We start from the raw sequence: 20621 nt of genomic DNA, 5'->3' as shown, positions 1-20621 counted from the left end.
TGGGAGGAAACATCTTATAGTGTTACTGCTTTGTTTACATTCGGGAACCGAAAATATTTAGTAAGTGTGATTAATTTGATTGTTGCTTTGTTTTCAATTTACAGGCTAATTTACGTATTTGGTCTATAAAAATTCCGGACGTGTTCGACGTTCTGCGCATTGCGGTGACAGAATGGCGAACTCGTATTGGAAAATATTTTCAAGTGCTTTTGGGCATTGTTATGTAAATTTCGACCTTTCAATGCTCAGTGAAGTTACGATAAAATTACTTGATTAGTTTTACTCTCGAATTCAATGTGGTATTCGCGACATGAGTTGGCTATGAAATATATCGAGAGTACCAAGTCGCATAGTATCAAATTAAAGGTGGGAGTGAAACGATTTAGATGTAGCTGGAGCTGTTTCAGGAACTCGTCGGTACCGAGAGCCGGGTTGCGACTGAGGAGGAGCAGAGTTAAGAGTGGTGCGTCGCGACGCGTGATGGGTGGCTGGTCGACGCCGTCGGTGGCGGGCGGACGCCTCTTCTTCTTCGTGGCTGATGCTGCCATCATCAGCTGCTGTTGCTGCGGTGGCAGTGGCAGTGCGTCCGCCGCCACAGCCACACGTAGCACGGTGCTGTGACTGTGAATAAAATAATTTCGCGCGCCGTCCGTAGTCGTCGGCATGCCGCCAAAGCCGACTGTACGACAGTGACAGTGACAGTGAAGCACTATGTCCCAGTCATGGTGAAGGTGCTGCTGCTGGGCCTACTGCTATTTGCCGCCGTCGCACGAGCCGCCCCCCCTACCAAGCCGCCCCCGGAGGGGGAGGAGGACCCCGCCGCCCGAAGCGAGCGCTCCGCTAATTTGTCCCTCGTTACCGGCACCGCAAGAAAAATTAAGATGTTCATCAAAAATCGACATCTACAACTTCTGCCGGGCGGCACTGTCAACGGTACCACCGACGACACTAGCCCCTTCAGTGAGTACAAAAAAAAAATCAATTCCTAATCACTAACCTTAAAGGAAAAAATAAGCGAAAAATGTTCCGATGACAATATTGAAAAATGTATTAGGTAACACAAGTTCCTTTCGTTACCATTGCGGATTAAACGCCGTTTCATGGTGTAGGGGACGCACAGGTCCCAGAAGAATAGCAATTTGGGCGAAATAATGACCGGCAATCACTTAACCAGCGAAAGCTCGCGTTAACCGGGAAAGATAAACGTGGAACTTTGATTGAGCCATTTGGTGTTAACTATGAGACATCTCACCGATCACGGATGGAACTATCCGACATGTGCCCCTAAGACGTCAACGGTTTCTTGAGTTTTTTTTTTTTTTTTTTTTTTTTTTTTTTTAACAGGGACCTTTTGTGCTGCAAAGCTCCGGAAAGCACCCCAAATAATTAAATACGCGACCCAAGGCTGTACATAATGGGATAATGGGCGATCGGCGATTCTCAGAACCATTTCGCACGATATAAAATAGGAGAAAAAAATTAGGTAAAAAATCGGTACGTGCGACCAAAATATTTACCTTTCTTTGCATTGCCGGAATAAAATGTCTGTCGCATTAACGGAGATTTAAGTGCGTTTTTTAAAACAAACACTCGCTTTTATTACACTATCAACTTTTCAATTACCCGATTCAGCTGGATTATAAATCGGCCATTAGGCTCTTTATAACTTTTAGAATGAGACAAATTTAAGACCGATTTGCCTCGCAAAGTAAATATGGCTCAATGTCTCGGAAATCTATATTAAACCATTTTGCGGCTATATTTTCAAAGCTGCATAGAATTTCTCATTTCTACTCAGTAGCGCAACCCACTTCGAAAAATTTTTCCCGGATTGGCGCACGCAATGCGATTAAATTATCTATAAAGCAAAAGCGCTTTAACGGATACGCTTTTAACGCATTTTATTGCGTAATTTTAAGCGATAATCGAAAGGCGATCGTTTATCGGCGTGCGTAGTTGTGGTAACGATCCGAGGGTCCGAGTTCCTTCTGGAGGTTCAAGAACGTGTCGGGCGAAACCTTTCTGGTGGCCCCGCAAATTTCGATACCACAATGGTTAATTTAACGTGATCATTATTGTATTTAATTCTCGAGTGTTAAATCACAATCAAGTTGCCGCAATTCAATTCGCCAGTCAGATAAGCAGAATAATCAAAAGGTCGATCCAGTTTAATTGGAAATTATAATGTACGTTCGTCGTAGCCTAAAAATATATTTTTTTAATTTGTAAATCTGGCTGATCGTCGAAAGGTTTGATCTCGGCCACAACGAAGCTCCTCGAAAGGCCGTTATTCTAATTGTTTTCCAATATTTACCTCCTTTCAGACGACCACCGTCTGGTTCTTTTATATGCCGATGATGTGTTTGCAAATGGGGCCAGGTACCCAATTTTACTCTTAATAACGCACTTGCGTGATATGTTGGTCCCTGTGTGTTGTCACTTCAATTTAATGCGGCTGCGCAATACAACACCATTCGGGAATAGTTGTTGAAACATTCTCACGCACGCCTATAGGGCACACACGTCAAAAGTGCCAAAACCTTTTGCATATTTCGGAAAACGCAATTTCGTGTTTTTTTTTTTGTACACGCCATGAAATATGTCTGTAGTTTCTGAGCTTTTCTCGTAGAATCCATGATGAGATCCACGGAAGTATCTACACTACTATCTGATTATCCCGCATGCGCACAACAGCTTCGGTTACGTTATGGGTTCTTATGCAATTCGGAGCGCTCCCGTGAAATGCACAAATATAACCCAGATTTACGTGTTTGAGCGTTCTCATTAAAAACAATGCCGGCAATCTTCGCGGGTTCACGCGGGACTCTATAGAATCGGCTTTATCACACTAGTAAAGTTATGACTATAAACGTTAAAAAGTGTGGCATGAACGGCCAAAAAAACACCAAGTCGACCGTGGAATGTTGTATGGCTCTCGCATATAGTTAAAAATCCATTTGTGGGAACAAAAAGTGTCTTATTTCACTTTTTTCATCGTCGATTTTCGTAATACAATTTTAAAACTATAAAATTCCTCAAGAAATTTTAAAAATTCTGGATTCGATTTTAAAATTTAAGGGTTGCAACTGCCCCTGCGGGGAAATCAGTTGCATTTGATCCTTCATCAATTCAGAATGCCATAGGCACGTTTAACATATTTTCGCCGTTAGTGAATGTTGATTATTTTAACGATTCAAGTTCCGTTTTAAGGCCGTTTAGACGCAATTTTCTTAGAACGAGAAAGGGTGAATCCCGTATTATTCTCGAAGCTAAAGTCCTGGTCCAACGTTGTGAACTCAGTGCTACGAAATATTAAGACTAAACTGGATTCGATAGTTCCTTTATGTGGAACTAAAACTAAAAGCAATAGAGACGCCACTGGGGAGCAAGAGAATAATTGTTTAGACACCATGACGTTGGGACTGAGGTGCTAAAATAACCGCAAGGCATAGCTACGCGGATACTAGATTAGTATCTTTAGCATGTCTCTACAAGTGTTCACGGCAAGAATAAATCTTGTTCTATTGCCTCAAATACAACTGAAATGTTTATGTAAATATCGGCCAAAGAGAATCCAAATCGAATCCAATTCCCAAATAAATTCTTAATGGCCTCGAATATACATAAGCACCGAGTTCATTTGAACCAATGGATATTTTGGGATAGGTATCCACAACGTTTGGGATTTTTGACACGCAGGTACATGCGGTTAAGTAATGGCATTCGTGTATTATTGTACGACACCGCACGTACCGGCGAATGAAAAATGTCTTCCAGCCACAATGCACTTTCTATAAATACTCACATGAGTATGTGTGTCAAACGCTATTAAAAGATGCCATTTAGAAGACCATCGATTAAGAAAGAAAGTACCAGCATCAAGTCCATATTTCTTCATAAGGCTGAGCACAAAAGCTCCTCATCGTTTAAAACTTATTTTATGAAATTGCTTGAGGTTTCAAGTCTCTTAAAAATTCGGGCTGTTCCACGAGGATGATTTTGAGAAAAATTCAATTTTTTATGTAAGTACCAATTCAGATTTAATGAAACGCGCTAGTAAGCTGTGTGCAGACGTGACGTAATATACCTAATTTATTTCTATGGTAGCCGGTAAATACCTAGGAGAGTTCTGTCTCTTCAGAACTTTACACTCGCCGCTATTCACTCCTTTGAAGTACTGCGTCCTGGAATCACGGCCGTTCTTGGCGTCTTGGAATTGTTTTTCTAAGTACCCACCACAGTTACCATACGAAAATTTCTTAAACAGAAACGAGTGTGCTCTAAATTTTAATAAATAATAATAACAAAGTTGTTTTTCATTCTCGAGTAATCTAAATGCTGACCCTTGCGAACTTTCGCCAAAGGGAGTGTGGTAAATTGTGTATCACCTTCAGTGAGATTAAGAGCTCGTTTAACAGTTAGCGCCAATCATCTTAGAATTCTTTTTGTTGATCTATTTTTTTTTTTTTTTAATTTGCTATAGCCACTACTACAGGTGTTGTATTTGATAGAGGATCGTGTTTTCAATAAGCACTGTGATTTTAAATGTCTTACGTTGTTCAAGGGTCGCTCACACGACTTACCAAGGCATGTGCACATTACGTTTTAAGGATCAAAATCGACCAAATCAAGTCACTAAAAAATTAATTTATATTACTATATTACATTTGTGTTGGTTTCTCTCTTTGATACCCCGGATGAGAGTTGTCCTTGAAATAAATATAGTCAAAACTGGTTTCTTATTTCATTTCTTACCCAATTCTGAATTTTTTTCAATTCTGATAAACGAGGAATTAGCTCGATTCTTGCAACTACAACCTCTCAGCGTCGTTTTTTTTTATTTAAATTTTTCATTTTCTTCCCCTTCACCCCTTGTCTACCAGCCTCATATATCTTGATGGTGTTCTTTCTTTTGATGGGACAGGAAGCTCTATGGAGTGTTAATTCGGTCTTCGACAGTTTAATCCAACTTATCTTAGTCGAAAATAAAAAGTTTTCAAAAGAAAAATACGTGTTTTCCGATTTTTTGGTTAATATTTTTTTTGCAATAGTAATATGCGTATTTAAGTAAAATCTCATATTGGGACATTCTTTAGAGTTGCAAATTGAAATATATATGTATGTTTTCGTTTTTGAAGAACGTAACGTCCCGTTGCGATGTCTTTATGGGCTATCTTGGGCATTTTTGCGAAGCGAAAAACGCCGTCAAACCAATTTTCCTAATTTTCTTAGAGTTTTTCTTAATTTTGGGACTTTTTTAAATTTAACTATTTTCGGGCCCTTCGTAGTTTTGTTATTTCGCAACGCATCCAAATAGTTCAAACTCACGCCGATAAGTTCTTTTGCGTTGAATGGTAACGGTGAAGTATGTATAGGCAAAACATTTTTTACCTTTAAGAATTTCAACGGAAACGACTTTACTTAATGCGGCCAAACCATAAGATTTAGTGGAAAATTAGTAACGCCACTGAATTCTTCTTCCTAAAATCTTCGACATTGTACGTTAAGCATGAATTATAAACAATCATCATATAATTTAAACTAACGCCATGTACAAGCTCGAATACAATCGATGGAGACATTGTCTGCCAACTCTATCTTTTCTTGTATCTATTGAATCGGCCAATGTCCAGCTGACTTAACGGCGACGCCGGACAACACTTTATTGACGGGATTGTCGAGGTGTTTGTATTAAAAATTTACCAAAAAATTCTAAAGTTAGCTAGTGCAACGAACGAAAAACACTCCAATCTTCAAACTTTAGATAATTTAATAAAGGAAGTATTTTTCACGAACCTAATACTTACAGGGTGTCCCGTTAAGCATGCGATATGGCCATATGGTGGAAACGGAAAATGATGGAAGTTTGCGACGAAAACCTAGTTTGAGAAAATGATCGAGAAAACCACTTAAACCACGTCTGCTTTATCAGTACCTCTACTTGAAACAGTGACTTCATAGGACTTTTTGAATGACAGTCACTATATCTGAGGAGTTTTTTGGATGAAGTCTTATTTACCGAATGTCATATTAAGTTTACCCATGAAAATAGCTACGTTCAAGAAATGGTCTTGGGAAATCGAAATTTTGAATTTTACAGAGCCGTAACCACTGAAAGCCGCAACCGTTGAAATAATTCATGCACTGTGAAATTCTTCGTGAGAGTTTCTCTCACTGAGATCATTTCAAATTCAAGCACCTACTTCGACTTGAAGTCAAATCAAGTAAGTCACCCAAGCGATTTTCTGTTTTTACTAATTAAAAAAAAAAATCTTCGATAAGAACATTCGCATTTTCATGAGAAAAGTCCTAAAAGGATTGCGAAGAGAATTTCCTAACTTTACAAAAAAAATTAAGTTGAAACTCGGAAACCACTCAACTCTCCAAAGAAACTTGAAATTGCCTCCGTTTCCTCATTCGCAATAATTAGAGATATTTTTTTAAATTTTCATTGAGAATCTCTGCACAGACGCAGTTAAGCGAACAAGGATTGAGCGACGTTTCATTTGTCTTCTGATGGCGAAGAATCTGCCCCGATGGTTGTTTTGAAGACTCAGTTGAAGCATGAAATCGACATTATCGAAATTTTGCGAAATTTCAATTAAAAATAATGAAATCAAAGGAAATCTTCATACCACTCTTAAAATGACGCAATGAAATCACCCCTTACGTTGTTATCAGAGGGTGTGGCATTGGATGAAAGAAATGCGGCCTCCCCATTGTGATATTTAACAATTAAAATTTAATTTAAAGACGCGAATACAGGAACGTTAAATCGGAAATTAAGAGGAGCACAGAGCCGAACGGACCACTGAATCAGCTCTTATTTATTATATTTGAGCCCGTCCGTTTCAGGTCCAAAGAAATTAAGATAAGCTATCTAGCATCTCGAGTTTTCTCATTTTAAAATGTTGTCTACCTGTCGTGGAAACAGGAACAAGTCTGCAAATGACATGCAGGTTCCAAAATTAGCCATCCGTCCAAGTTCCAAAACGATTTTCTGTGCAGTACTGGTTTGTTCGAAAGAGAGATAACACAACTACGAAACAATTTTCTTCAGGAGGAACAGCTGCGGTATTTCAATTACCGCCCCTTTTCAGAGATGTAGCTGAAATAAAATCGCGTTACTTTGCTCCAGACCAAATTTCGGTGAAGGCTTCAGAAATGTGGGGAAAAGCTAAATCCGTAAAAGCAATTCTACGAAATTGTTTCCATTTTTATGGTCAAATTTTACAATATTTTAAAGCCGATTTTAAATGATTTCCTCTTGTCGTGGGGACGCATCGCCCTAAATAATTCAATTGAACCATTCGAAGGGAGGCTCAATTAACCGTTGGAATATTCAACAAATCGTGAAGGAGGTCTTAACGCCCCGTAGAGAAATGAACCCCCATGGAAACCGATACTCCTTTGATGGTTCAATCCCGGGGTACATTAAATATTCTATTCCGATTGTTATAAATATGCATGCGCGGCTTTGACCGGTTTTTGATTTATGTATTTATTTATTAAAAAAAATCAAAATTAATTCCTACTGGTATATGTAACAAAAGTTGTAGAAACGTCCGTGTTTATTCAGACTGCAGTCATTAAGATGAAATATGAACTAATCACATATAGAACGAATGACAGACAAATGTTTTCATTATCTGTGTAATCAAATTAAAGCTGTCTCGGCTCGATGGGAGTCTGCCATCCTTTGTGTTCTTTTTTGCTAATGAAAGGCCTTAAAATATTAGAAGGTTTCTCCTAATGTCTGTCTCTTCGTCCACACGTGTCTGTTTCTAAATAACGCGACCTAAAAGCTGCTGATCGGAAAAGTTATACTTTTACCTGCTAATCAATTTAAATATCGAAGCTCAGAATCGAACGTTTTCCGGAGTAGCGCCGTAGGCCCTATGAGCCCACCTTCAAGCCGGCTCATCAATCCAGGTGATATATCTCGCTTTTTCCACATCTGCTTAATGGCATTATCATAAGCGAAATGCTGGGGCGTCCACCGAAGAAAAATCCTATTCGTCATCGAGTTCTGCACTGTAGAATGCTTATTAGGCTAACCAGACAGCATTTTTACGTGTAATTTAAACTTAATTAAAGCTTAATATCGTTATGTCTATCACGACGCCGGTAACAAGGCGACTTCTTTGGAGGCCTGTTTACTTAAAAACTATTTAATTTATCATTTCGATTTTTCCTGAAATTTTCTTAATTACGGAGCTGCAGGCGCCTGTCTGACAGAATTGTTTTTCTTAAACAGTTTTATTTGCGTGAAAAACGAAATTGAATCAAAAGCGCGGTTAAGTCAAAGTTAAGTGGGTGCTTGAGAGGTCGTTATTAAGTTGGGACTAGAATGTGATTAAAGGGCTTACAGTAAATTATCTTTCACTTTACCACTGTAATTTACCTGTAAGGTGTTGCTCTCACTGACAAAATTAAGTAGGCTTAAACGGGGCTTTTATTTGCCTTTTTTTTCGGTTGACGGCGCCTCGGACTTTATAACATGTCGGTTGATCGTTATCGTTTGAAATGGTGGAAATAAAAAGTGTCCCCTGACACACATTAGCCCTAAACGCCACACCTCATAATTTGTACACCTCTTGCATGTGTCCGTTCATTTGTCTCGTCTTCGGGTTATTAATTGTTCAAATGCGTTCTCCTTGTTCAAAATCCCGAAATCTCTAGGATGTAAGAACTAGATTAATAGTGTCTTGTGTATGAGGTAGTCCTGGAATAACAGTCGTATTAATCACCTATACGGCCGCGAGCAAAAGAACCGGAAGGTCTGACGAACCACCGAGTGACGAAAAAATTCTTATTGAAATAATTTCAATTTGTGGTCCTCTAACGGATTGCGGAGCATTGAAAATTCTCCAAGAATGGCGAAGTCAAAACTAAACGCAACACTCCATATATAGGGTGTCCCAAATAAAGTGAGCTCCAGGGGGATTGTGGAAGCGGTAAGAGATACAAGGTGACTCAAATTAGACAAAAGAAGCGCATTTCTGTGCCCATTCAGAAAATGTTCTAAATTAAAAAATATGCACAGCGGTTGTCAAAATGTGAGCAAAAAATTGAAAACTGCGATTTTCGAAAATAATAAATTATGAGTACACTGTTTAAGTAAATTGTACCAAATTTGGCAGTTCTTCATTATCGACAACTGCCAATTGAATAGCATTTTCAGAATTTTTCCAGACTTTCTAAATTTCGAGAAATTATATTCAACTTTGTTATTTCTTATGGCCGCCATATTGGATTTTGGTGCCATCGAATAGACAATAATAAAAACAAGTTTTTTAACCATGTATCACAAAGGTGCCCTTGGACCTACCAAAGTAAGAAAAATAAATAAAAACATTTTTCACCTTAGCAGGCTTAGTAACAAGTACTTTAGTGTTAGGCAATATCTAAATGATACGCATGGAAATAATTGGATTGGAAATCGAGGCCCTATCAGTTGGCCAGCTCGCTCCCCAGATTTAACACCTCTCGATTTTTTTGTTTGGGGATATGTAAAAAATAAGATTTACTACAGATCCTACGATACAGTAGCAGAGTTGGAGGCTGCAGTTGTGCGAACCGTTCAAGAAATACCTCCAGATATGGTAAAAAGTGCTTGTAGGTCTGTTGTTAAGCGCTGTAGAGTTTGTGCTAATCATAAAGGAGAAATATTTGAACAGTTTTTATAGGGATTAGGATTTTTTATTAGAATTAGTAATTCCTACTCGTAGTGAGTAAAGGTACCAATTCCTTCGTTGTGTTTCTTTGTTATTTTTTATAAAAGCTATGGAATTGTAATTGCATTAATATTAAAAAAAAGTATTCAGTTTTTATTGTCCCATTAAACAGAATACGTCGTACATTACTGCTCTTTGATTAACAACACTAAAGTATTTGTTTCTAAGCCTACCTAGGTGAAAAATGTTTTTATTTATTTTTCTTACTTTGGTAGGTCCAAGGGCACCTTTGCGATACATGGTTAAAAAACTTTTTTTTATTATTGTCTATTCGATGGCACCAAAGTCCAATATGGCGGCCGTGAGAAATAACAAAGTTGAATATAATTTCTCGAAATCTGGAAAGTCTGGAAAAATTCTGAAAATGCCATTCAATTGGCAGTTATCGATAATGAAGAACTACCAAATTTGGTACAATTTACTCAAACAGTGTACTCATAATTTATGATTTTCGAAAATCGCAGTTTTCAGTTTTTTGCTCACATTTTGACAACCCCTGTGCATGTTTTTTAATTTAGAACATTTTCTGAATGGGCACAAAAATGCGCGTCTTTTTTCTAATTTGAGTCACCTTGTATCTCTTACCGCGTCCATAATCCCCATGGAACTCACTTTATTTGGGACACCCTGTATTGACGCACTTCCGGATTCATCTCGGAATTCTTAGAACATTTCCGGTTTTGTACGTTATTTTCGAGATTTTTACCATCGCCAGAGCTTGTCTGTGCGTTGGAGTGCTGCATCTTCCAAATGGTTTGAATTGGGAAAGAACTGACTTGCAGGATGTGCCAAGCCAGAGGCAAACGCCACGGAAACAATTTAAATTAGAATAGAGCATAAAGCACGAGTTGTTCTTGGAAGTTCGACTTCAATCCGAAAGTTCAGAGACATAAGGCAAAATTCGCACGTTGGCAGTCTCGTACACTCAGAAAAGCAACGGTAGTGAAAATATTAAAAAAAAAAATCGTTTGGTTTTAATTGTTATTAATTGTTGACTATGACTAGCCTTTGATGAGTTAATTCGGTTGATTTGTGTAGGTTCGAATGACCTGGTCCGGCCGGTGCAAATTATAGGAATGAGGTGATTGAGCACGCCAATTGCGTGACGATTGCCCTAGTAACAGCTCCTAATAAAGTCAGTTAATAGTTATTTGATTGTGCCACCGAAATTATATAGTGGTAAAATCACGTGTACCTAATAATTTATATATCATGTTTACAATGAATGAAAGATGATTGGCAAGATCGTGATTAAACTGCAAGGTACAAACCACCAGTAGCATTACAAAAGAAAATAATCCGTGATCTGGTTTTGGTTTTAAATAATAATTAACCAAAAGACTCCTCCTTGGGTTGGACCACTGCAGAACCGTTAATCGTGACTCTGAAAGTAATGGACATTTTTCTCTAGAGAAGACAGTTTTATGCGGCTTTAATACTGCGATCAGTGATTTCTTTATTAAAAAATATGCTTTCATAGGAGTATTCAATAATGCCTGCTATACACAAATATTTTACCGAAATTTGAATAATACGTGTCCAATTTAATGTGCCATTAAGCTACAAAGCCTACGCCGCCAGAACTCGTATTGCAATAAACTTATACAAGAGGCATTAATAAGTATTTACATATCAACAGCCGAGAATTCCTGCTACGTTTCGATTTTCACCGGTATTATGTACTAAGTGGAATATTATGCAAACAGGTGCTAATTCGGCCTCAAACTACATAATAAAACGCCATTGATATCTCGTCTACGGATCGAAAAACAATGCATTACTGACCTAGTACAAACAAGCTAAGTGCGTATGCCCGTCACGTAAATCACTTGCGAGCAAAGCGCAGATTTTCCTGTTTCCACCATCAAATGGAGATGGATGGTTTCAGGAATCCATTAATGGTTCATATCTGGGCTTTCTGTCATAAATTTCATACGTACACGTAACTAGGTTAACAGAATTCGTCGTTATTGCAGGGTTTTGGGTTGACTCTCGTTTAATTCTCAACAAATACGTATCGCTATCTGTCATTTGAATCTGTGGGAATGATTCTGGTTACATGAGCAATTAGAAGGACAAATTTGTAATTGTAGAGCACGTATACGGACAGTTTTTTGATAGAAATTTTAAAGCGTTTTGAGTGCAATTGTGAGTTTAGGACGGGTGTTCTTGTGATTTTCGACGTCGTTCTTCCAATGCCGAAAATTAGAAGCTAAGGGTCGTTTTCGATCCGAATTTGAGTTTGGTAGATTCCCAGGCAGTTTCGAGCAGTTTTTTTTCCAAAATTTCGGTGACTATTAGCTTTTTAAAATTTGACAACAACTTTTGACCAATTTTGAATTTGAGCCAATTTCGTGACAATGTTTGACAACTTCAGTTTGGAACAGCATTGGAACTGAACTTGGGAATTTTATACTTCTTAAGGGATTAAATCAAGGTCCTTTCTGGGATGCTTTGATCCTCAGCCGCTGAATTGTTATTCTGAGATGTTGCCCTACATTAGCGGACTTCTGAAAGAAATAATTCTGAACATCTAGTTTTCGTTTTTTACTTACATATACTTCCTTCCATATTCATTATTATGGAATGCTCCATTCAAATCTTTAGCACTGATTTTGTAACTATAGCAATGCAGAGCATTCAAAAATTTCTTGCGTAGAAAATACGTCTGCACCGAGCCGAGGCAAAAATACTTTTTACATTAAAATCTCAAGGAAACGATCCTAAAATAATCAATTTTGTAGCCACAGGGTCCTCCAGGAATTCTGGGCAGAAACAACTTTTTTACAAATGTCCTGTATCCTTTTTTTTTTAATTAAGAAATATCCATCGCCACATTGCCAGGGAAGTAAGTATACATAGGCTTAGTTTGGTTTTGTCTTTCGCAGTGGTGTTAAAATTTATGAAAAATATGTGCAAATCTACTATTTAACAATATTATAAGAAAAGTAACTTATAATACCGGCGCATGTTATATTTTATTCTTGCTTGTTTTAATTTTTTTTGCAAAAGCAAAAAAACAAACAAACCGAGCAATATGGAGTGAAACAATCAAAGAAATCTAAATTTGAGAAAATACTTTAAGTGATGTTGAGGCGACGATTGCTTATACCCGATTTGAAGGCGGATCTGAGTCCCAATTGACCCTGGATAATAAAATAATGTAAGGAGATGGCGACGGCAAGATTCCAGGCTAAGGCTCAAAGGGAAGAATCCATTTACGTCATTTCCTGAGGGAAGTCGTAATAGAAGTTTGCTTCGTTGAAGACGTTAGTGACCATTAACGAACGTGAAAGAGTACATACTTACTACTGAATATTAAGAGTGTGAAGAAGCTGACGCAATACCTCCAGGTTTTATGGAGGCAGTCTAGGAACAAGTAGATGAAAAACGCGTGTGAAACCTGAGGTCCAGAGGGTTACCTTCAACATTAAGACGGAATTGTTCAATGAACTCTATGTCCAAGACTATCCCGTATTGCAAGTTTATTTCCATCGTCTTATTCACATATCTCCTTTAGCTAATTTTAATTCCACAGGTTGTTGAACTGCTCTTGTCTAAAAATTCCTAGTTTGATTAACAAAATTTATATTATAAACCAGCATTAACCTGGTGCCGGCCAAATATCCTGACGTAACGTATCATTTTGGATGAGGTTTATTTGCATTTGGGCTCGTCCGCTTTGGTGGTCAATGGTTTGCCAATGAGCTAAATTTATCGGAACCATAATTTTCTGAAAAAATATTGTATGCGTAGAGCTGTTATTACAAACAAAGCCAAACCGGATAACTCTATAAAGATCTCCAACCTATTATTAACTTTTTTGATGTTGCACTATTATGATTTAAATAACATGGTGGAAGGCCTTTTGTGTGCCTAACGTGAAATCATGCGGAGATTTACAAAACTAACGTATTTATTATTCCACTTTTCCAGCTTCATTGCATAAGTATATGGGATTTAATGAAATCATTACGTTATCGGCGTATACGAGACGAGTGGCACAAGTGCTTGTTGCTAGATCTTGCAAAGGATATGACGTTGACTTAACTAGGACACAATAGCTATCGAAAGCAAATAATAGAGGCGTTACGTTGACGACCTCCAAACGGGCTTATTCAAATATGTGAATCAATATCCTCGTGTTTGCCTAAAGGTAAATCTTATTGAGAACTTCCAGATATCTAGGTTAGGCAGCTGCATGGGAGAGAGCAAAACCTTTCGGGATTTAAATTCAAAATCACAAATAACCTTTGACAACAGTTTTATTTACAGATCTGCGAAAAAGGCAATTCGCTTCGGAAGTAAAGGCCTGAGTTATTCAAGAGGTAGATTAATAGCTTCTGGAGCAGTTCCAGAAGACCGCGACAGAATTGTGTCTTTATTTTCCAGCTAAATGATTTTTAGGTGTTTCTGGGATTATTTTAAAAGGTCATCAAAAGGCTTGTCTATGGCCGTTTCGACGTTTCTATTACCAACCGAGCCATTTAGAATTTCAGTAGTTCCGACCGAACAAACTTCAACTAGCGGGAATTAATAGTCACTTAACGTTAAAACTCATCTAGATGATATTTCTGTTCGGACCTAAATGCCCCCATTTGTATCTCCAAAGCTAAAGTAAAACGAAGGAAAATAAATCGAGGAAAGTACTGTACAGCATTAATCCCAAAATCGCATTACGTGTAAATGGAATGCTGCTGTTGGAACACCCTGTTTTTTGTTGTAAAACTCAGCTAAAAGACTCTGTATTCAATGTGACGAATCTCGCAAAATGCAGGGGGGGCTTTTTAAATATTTATCAATTAATATGGGAACTGTCGCACAATATGATAAAGTATGTGCAAAATTAATTATAAATTTAATTTTTGATAATACATTTTGGGGAATCACGCCTCGCGCACCAATAGGAGTTATTGTAGTGGAATTGCGCACTATTTTCAGGTAAAACTAATTGAGAATGGCGACCTTCACCACGGGCTCAGATGAATGCCCTTACGTGCGCCCTTATAAAAAACTTAATATTATTCTTACTTAATTTTAACTGTATATAGTATGCAATCCGACCATAACAACCCATACTGGTGTGTGAAGCGTTATTCCTAAAAATGAAAAAAAAACTGAAAACTCGCCTCAGACGTGTAAAATGCGTATCGCAGACCGGATAAATGCAGTTTTAATCACTTTTTAGCAGTGTTAAGACCTTTAATACACAAAAAAAATACAAAAATAGGAATAGGAATTACAGCTGAAAAACGATTGTGATATTTACACTTCGATAGTTATTTATATCAAAATCCCATTCGTCGCATAAAAACTATGCATATCCTGAACGATTATACGGGTGTTCCGGCAACGCACGCCAAAAATGGTACCATGAGATTAGTTGGACCGATACACCAAGATTGGGTTCCAAAAGTATTTTAAAAAAAGTGTCCCGTTTAAACCCTATTGGCGGTTACAGTTCCCGAAGAAAAACGTGTGTTTCGCTATATATGGAGCATAGTTCAATGGATTGCAAATGAAACCCATTGTGCATTTATTCATTAGGACAGGGATTATTTTCATTGAACATTCATATCTATTCGCAATATGCAAGCGACAAGTTTTTAGCCACCTTCGTACGAAAATGACCGAAATTTTTTACTGGGTAGCTGCATTGTATCGATTTTCCATTATAATGATACATTAGCTCTTTCTCCAATTTTTCCCTCTCTCGAAATTTTTTAGTGCACTTAACCTTTCACGCCGAAAAAATTGCTTCATTTTGTCACACAGAACGCCAATTCGCTATCATTTCGATAAACATCGATAGTTGCCGATGTGAAGACTAATGTCACTCGTGGAAAATGTTATAAAAATGTATTGGAATATTTCGAAGTTTCTTTCGAGATCAATAATGGCGGTATCCAATGAAGAAATGACCGATATGGTTGAAATCCTGGATATTTTCCATGTGGGTATATGGGCCTCCGCCAAGTACGTAACCACTCAGACCAACATTCGGGGATCAGGCTTCCAACGGTGGGGAAAGCGCGTTGCATAAACCGCGATACAAGATGTCGGACTGTCTTCACAAAACCCCATAATTTCAACCATATCCGTAATTTCTTTATTAGAGAAAGCTATTATTGATTTCAAAAGGAATTTCAAAAAATTTTAATAAATTTTTACGATGCTTTCCATATGTTACCTCAACGTGGGTATCAATAAGCATCCACAGTTATCAAACTGATGGCAAATTGGCATTCCACATGAGAAAAGAAAAACATTTTTTCGGCCTAAAATGTTATCCGCACGAGAAATTTCTAAGAGAGGAGAAAGTCGGAGAAAGGGTTAATCTACTATAACAAAAAAATCAATACGATACAACTACGCAGTGAAGAGTTCCGATCATGGTTGTACGAAGATGACTAAGAATTTATCATTTGCATATTGCGAATAGACATGAACAAAAATAATCCCCGTATCAAGGAATAAATACATATTAAGCTCCATTGAAACTCATTGAAGCATTTTTCAAATATATCAAAAATCATGTTTTTTTTCAAAAATTTTATCGTCAATAGCATCTGAACGAGATATTTTTTCAAATAATTCTTGAACCAAACCTCAAATAATCTGATGATAACGTTTTTGAAATGCATTTTCGGTACACTCTATATAACTAGCTCTTGAATCGATAAACAAGTTAAAAAAAAGTATTATGCTTGATTCCGCCATTTTGCCTCCAAAACCACTAAGAGGGGCACGAAATCTTCCAATAGATTTAATATTAAACTTAAAGTTTAAATTCTCCAGTTACACACGTTATGGGAAAGTTACATTACCGTTTACAGAATTAAATTGGTAATATGCTTCGTGAGATACTGAATTTTGCCCTTATTTTATAGGGCGTGGCGCGTATGCTGGAGCGATTTTACAGAATTGTGATGTTTTTTTTCCAACAAGCTCAAGATTTCGTTTTGGCTTTTTGCGAATCTCTGAGGCGCAGAGAAGATTCCTCTACTCCATAGACACTTTTGGACTTATTTTTTGCGAATTTCCGAGGAAACTGAGACTTCTGATTTATGAGATAGTGGCGTTGGTCCTTTCCTAAAAATGTTTCAAATATTCTGTTTTTTGCTCTATTTAGAACATTAAATATGTACTCAAATATGTACTAAAGTGCGCATCTCATAGTTCTGGATGTCTTTTTGTTGGTCTTCAAATTGCGCAATTTTCCCCATTTAAACAGATATATTGCTCGCATTCGCAAGACCTTCAGCCGTCCTCGCGACGGACACGGTTCGCGGGTTGTCCATTTAAAAAATTCAAATGATGCTGATCGACTCACGATTCACTAGAGCACAATTGTCACATTCACATGTCAGCACGTGTCGTCACAAACAATTTGCGAGATACAGCGAAAGTTCCCCATATTATTTGCGTCGTTATTCAGCGGATAATGAAATTTCCCTAAACGATACGTTAGCCCCAGTCTATGAAATAATGCATTATTCCGATATATGTCATTGTCCGAAAAGCAAACCATGTGGTCTCTGAATGACATATCATAAACCAGCGTTTAAGCCCTCGTCATAGTAGAGGATCGATTAAATATGACAGATGTTGTTTTTATGACTTTAACATCTCTCCACTTGATAAGAAATCATGTAATATAAGCAGGAACATGTCAAATCATTTAGTTTTTGTTGGTTGATGTAACTTGAACCAGCTCCAACTCCCGCAGCTAGAAGGCGTTTTATTAAGCACCAGGAAGCTAAAAAGTAAAACAGGTAAGGTATTACGCAACTCTATCCGTAACAAAGATTGATAAGAAGTAAAACATGGGCAGTGGTTGACATTGAATTACCATTTACTATTGAATGATGATTTGATATCCCTTGACTGATTGTTTCAATCCATGGGTGTTCTTTTACAAGCGTAAAATATTTTCTACCGCCCTTCCCCAGCCTTATCGAAATGATTTTTCTTTATTGTGACATTTGAGAAGTAGCTTACAAATCGGTACATTGTTCCAATTAAGGAACTTAACCCATTTCATCGGCACAAATTATTAGGAATGGGAGGGTTGGGCCCTTCGGAGAGGTTCACTGCCGCCATTATCGCTGATTAAGAGTCTCGCGGCACGCTCATTTGGCTTGTTGATTGATTAGGACCTATTAGTCGGTCAATTAAATCTTTAGAAGGCATCAATTGGGAGGACATAGAACTACCTGAGACTACCAATTGATCGTGTACTTATCTTCTTCAAAATACATTATCATGTTTGACGAAAAGGCCAGGAAGGAAAAGTTCCCTACTAATTAAAAAGTGTAGGTTCATTGATGAGCATGTACCGTTAACCAAAAGTCGATTAGCATTATCAAACAATTTACATACGTTAATGGTTTTTTTTTTAGCTTTGGCCATAGTTTCACGCATTTCAGTGCACTCTTGCCGACTTGCCGTGCAAGAGGCCAGTGTCATAAACCCACACTTTATACAACTATTAACAGCAATCCTTTCATTTGCCACTGTGTACGAGGTGCGAACTGTGAATTTTGACGAAGTTAATATGTACTTATCTATACTCCATAAATTCACTATTAGTCTATAAAAACATACATCTGACGCCGTTGAGCCAATTAGATTCACGCTGTGTATACTTACGAGTATTTAGGACACAATACATGTGACTTAGGTATACGTGCTGTTTAGATTGAATTGTTGTCTGAATATGGGAGAAGTTGTTGATGACGACGAGGAAACATGGATTTCTTTTCAAAGTTAGACTTTGAAGTAAAATTCAACATTGTATCCGAATCAGCCCATAGAGACCTCTTATACTTTGTACGATACACATTCGTTTCTTTGAGTTTGGAACAGCTGCAGTGTTTAAACACAGAGATTTAATCGTTTTGGAGTCGGAATAGAAACAGGAAGACATCTGATTGATGGATGCTGAATATTTTCTCTTTTAGTATATTATATAAATTTTCTGATAATATATTATATGAATTTTCTGAGAACGCGAGATAAGGAAATCGGAAAAATCTGAATTTATGAAGGAGGCCGAAGCGAGAGTACAAAAGGAAGAAGACAACGTGCAATTGAAACTAGCCAGTGTTAAAGCAGTTGAAAATCTGATAACGACACACACATCTATGGAAAATATAGAATTAAATTAAATCGCACTGGAAGATCTTTCACTTCTCTTCGGGGGATAGTAGAATACGCCGAATTTGATGGTCAACTGGTCATTTTCGCTATTGAAACGCACGCATATGGACGTTGAAGGTTCCGGTGATATAAAGAAAGATAAAAAAACTGGCGCAGCCTAGAGTGTTACGTCCGCAACCTATGTGAAGACGCGTTAGAAGAACTAGATGATTCGTACATTTGGCTCTTACTTCGGAACGTCCGGAAAATCATGTGGAAAGCTGCAATTGAAATTACTAAAGAAGTTTATACAAGGTGTCAATTTGAAAACTTCCCACCCCTATTATCTCGAAAGGAAATAGATTTTTTTAAATTGCCGGAACACGTCGATTTTGTTACCACAAGGAAGGAATTTGTACGTAGAATTCACTATGTCTCTATCAATCTTCCAACCCCCAGAGACGCCATCTCAAATATCTTAAATGGTAAAGGGAGTTGAGTTTTCATTCTCTGAACGTTGGGGCCTTATTTGTTCCATTGTCTGTTGAACTACCAAGTTCCATGTCTTTGATTATTCTAAATTTATTTTTCGTATTACCGTTTTGAGAGCTTCGAAGCTAAAACTGTCGAATATGTCTTACGATTAGGAAAAATGCTTTAAATTATAAAATAAATAATTTTTGTTATGAATGGTCTTAAAAAAAATACGTTCAAAATTTGACTTCCTATTTTTACTCCTTTTAATTTATTAGATGGTCGATATGCTGCTTATTATTTTCCAAATAGCAAATCCTGCTTTAAAACTCTTCCCTGATATTTTCAAATAACATTTCTGAAATAGCCCTGCTTGCCTCTGCGATTCTTCTTTTTGAAAATGAGTTTGGTCTTCTTGCAAGATGTTACCATGAGCTTGACCCTCCAAACAAGTTGTTGTTCAAGGACCAATTGTGCTTTCAAATGAATTTAATTACAGCTTTCTCGTTAAGTTTTCTTCAACAGACGAAGGTCTTATAACAGCATTACCGAGAATACCATCCCAAGCATCGATTTTCCTTGGCCGCTGTGTAGTTGCGTCTCTAGCAACGTGGGCATTTTGGTCACTCCAATGTAGACAGTTTTGTTTATTGGCCCAACCATTAAGAAAAAAGTGCACTCGTTACTGGAGCAAGTGTTTGTTAACAATCACTAGTTATTGTTATTTGAATCGGACATAGTTTCGCGAAATTCGATCCTTCAATCGAAATCATGGCGATAAAGTTCCTGTAGAATTTACATATTGTAGGTATAGAATTTATGTAATTTCAGCGCTTTTCGTACAGTTTTATGTGACATTCGAGTTTGACTTGCGACCTTATGCAGTGAATTGGTGGGTTCTGCAGCGAGTGTTCCCAGAGCCTCTATTTGAGCAGCTTCATAGAGAACACGCTGAACAGCCCCTTTTCGCTTGCAATAGAAGCCGTTTCAGTAAAATTTTTTACTAAGTTTAAAGCGTATCTGTGACTCACACGTAAATTAGGATTTCCAGCATTAAAAACTTCCGCCGTTCTTCTGACACGTGTTCCTTGTTCTCCATAAATTAAAATAATTTCAATTTTCTGCGGAATTGTGTATGCTATTTTCAAAATTACTCACAATAACACACGAATTATCGCAATAAATTTTAACACATTTGGACACCCAGTAACATCGGCCAGTACTGCAGAAAAGTAAACAATGTTTTCCGCGTAAAATAATATCAAAATT

General features: G+C 37.5%; 1 protein-coding gene and 1 long non-coding RNA gene across 2 annotated transcripts in view; one reads left to right on the top strand and one right to left on the bottom strand.

The window, feature by feature from the left end:
- The first annotated feature begins 397 nt into the window (after positions 1 to 397).
- Positions 398 to 20621, top strand: part of LOC136348516 (fibroblast growth factor 3-like) — an 82372-nt gene continuing 62148 nt past the window's right edge. Inside the window, exon 1 of the mRNA XM_066299414.1 lies at positions 398 to 960. Within this exon, the coding sequence (XP_066155511.1) occupies positions 723 to 960 (238 nt within the window). The 5' untranslated portion in view covers positions 398 to 722. The remainder of the gene's footprint in view (positions 961 to 20621) is intronic.
- LOC136348522 (uncharacterized) overlaps positions 12938 to 20621 on the bottom strand; it is a 28224-nt gene continuing 20540 nt past the window's right edge. Inside the window, exons 2-3 of the long non-coding RNA XR_010733673.1 lie at positions 13347 to 13470; positions 12938 to 13294 (exon numbers count right to left, since the gene is read on the bottom strand). This is a non-coding gene — a long non-coding RNA (uncharacterized lncRNA). The remainder of the gene's footprint in view (positions 13295 to 13346; positions 13471 to 20621) is intronic.

The sequence above is a fragment of the Euwallacea fornicatus genome, chromosome 33 (assembly GCF_040115645.1).
Source record: "Euwallacea fornicatus isolate EFF26 chromosome 33, ASM4011564v1, whole genome shotgun sequence".
Classification (NCBI taxonomy): Eukaryota; Metazoa; Arthropoda; class Insecta; order Coleoptera; family Curculionidae; genus Euwallacea; species Euwallacea fornicatus.
Note: the sequence above shows the minus strand (reverse complement) of the source record. Positions and strands in the feature narration are given on the sequence as shown.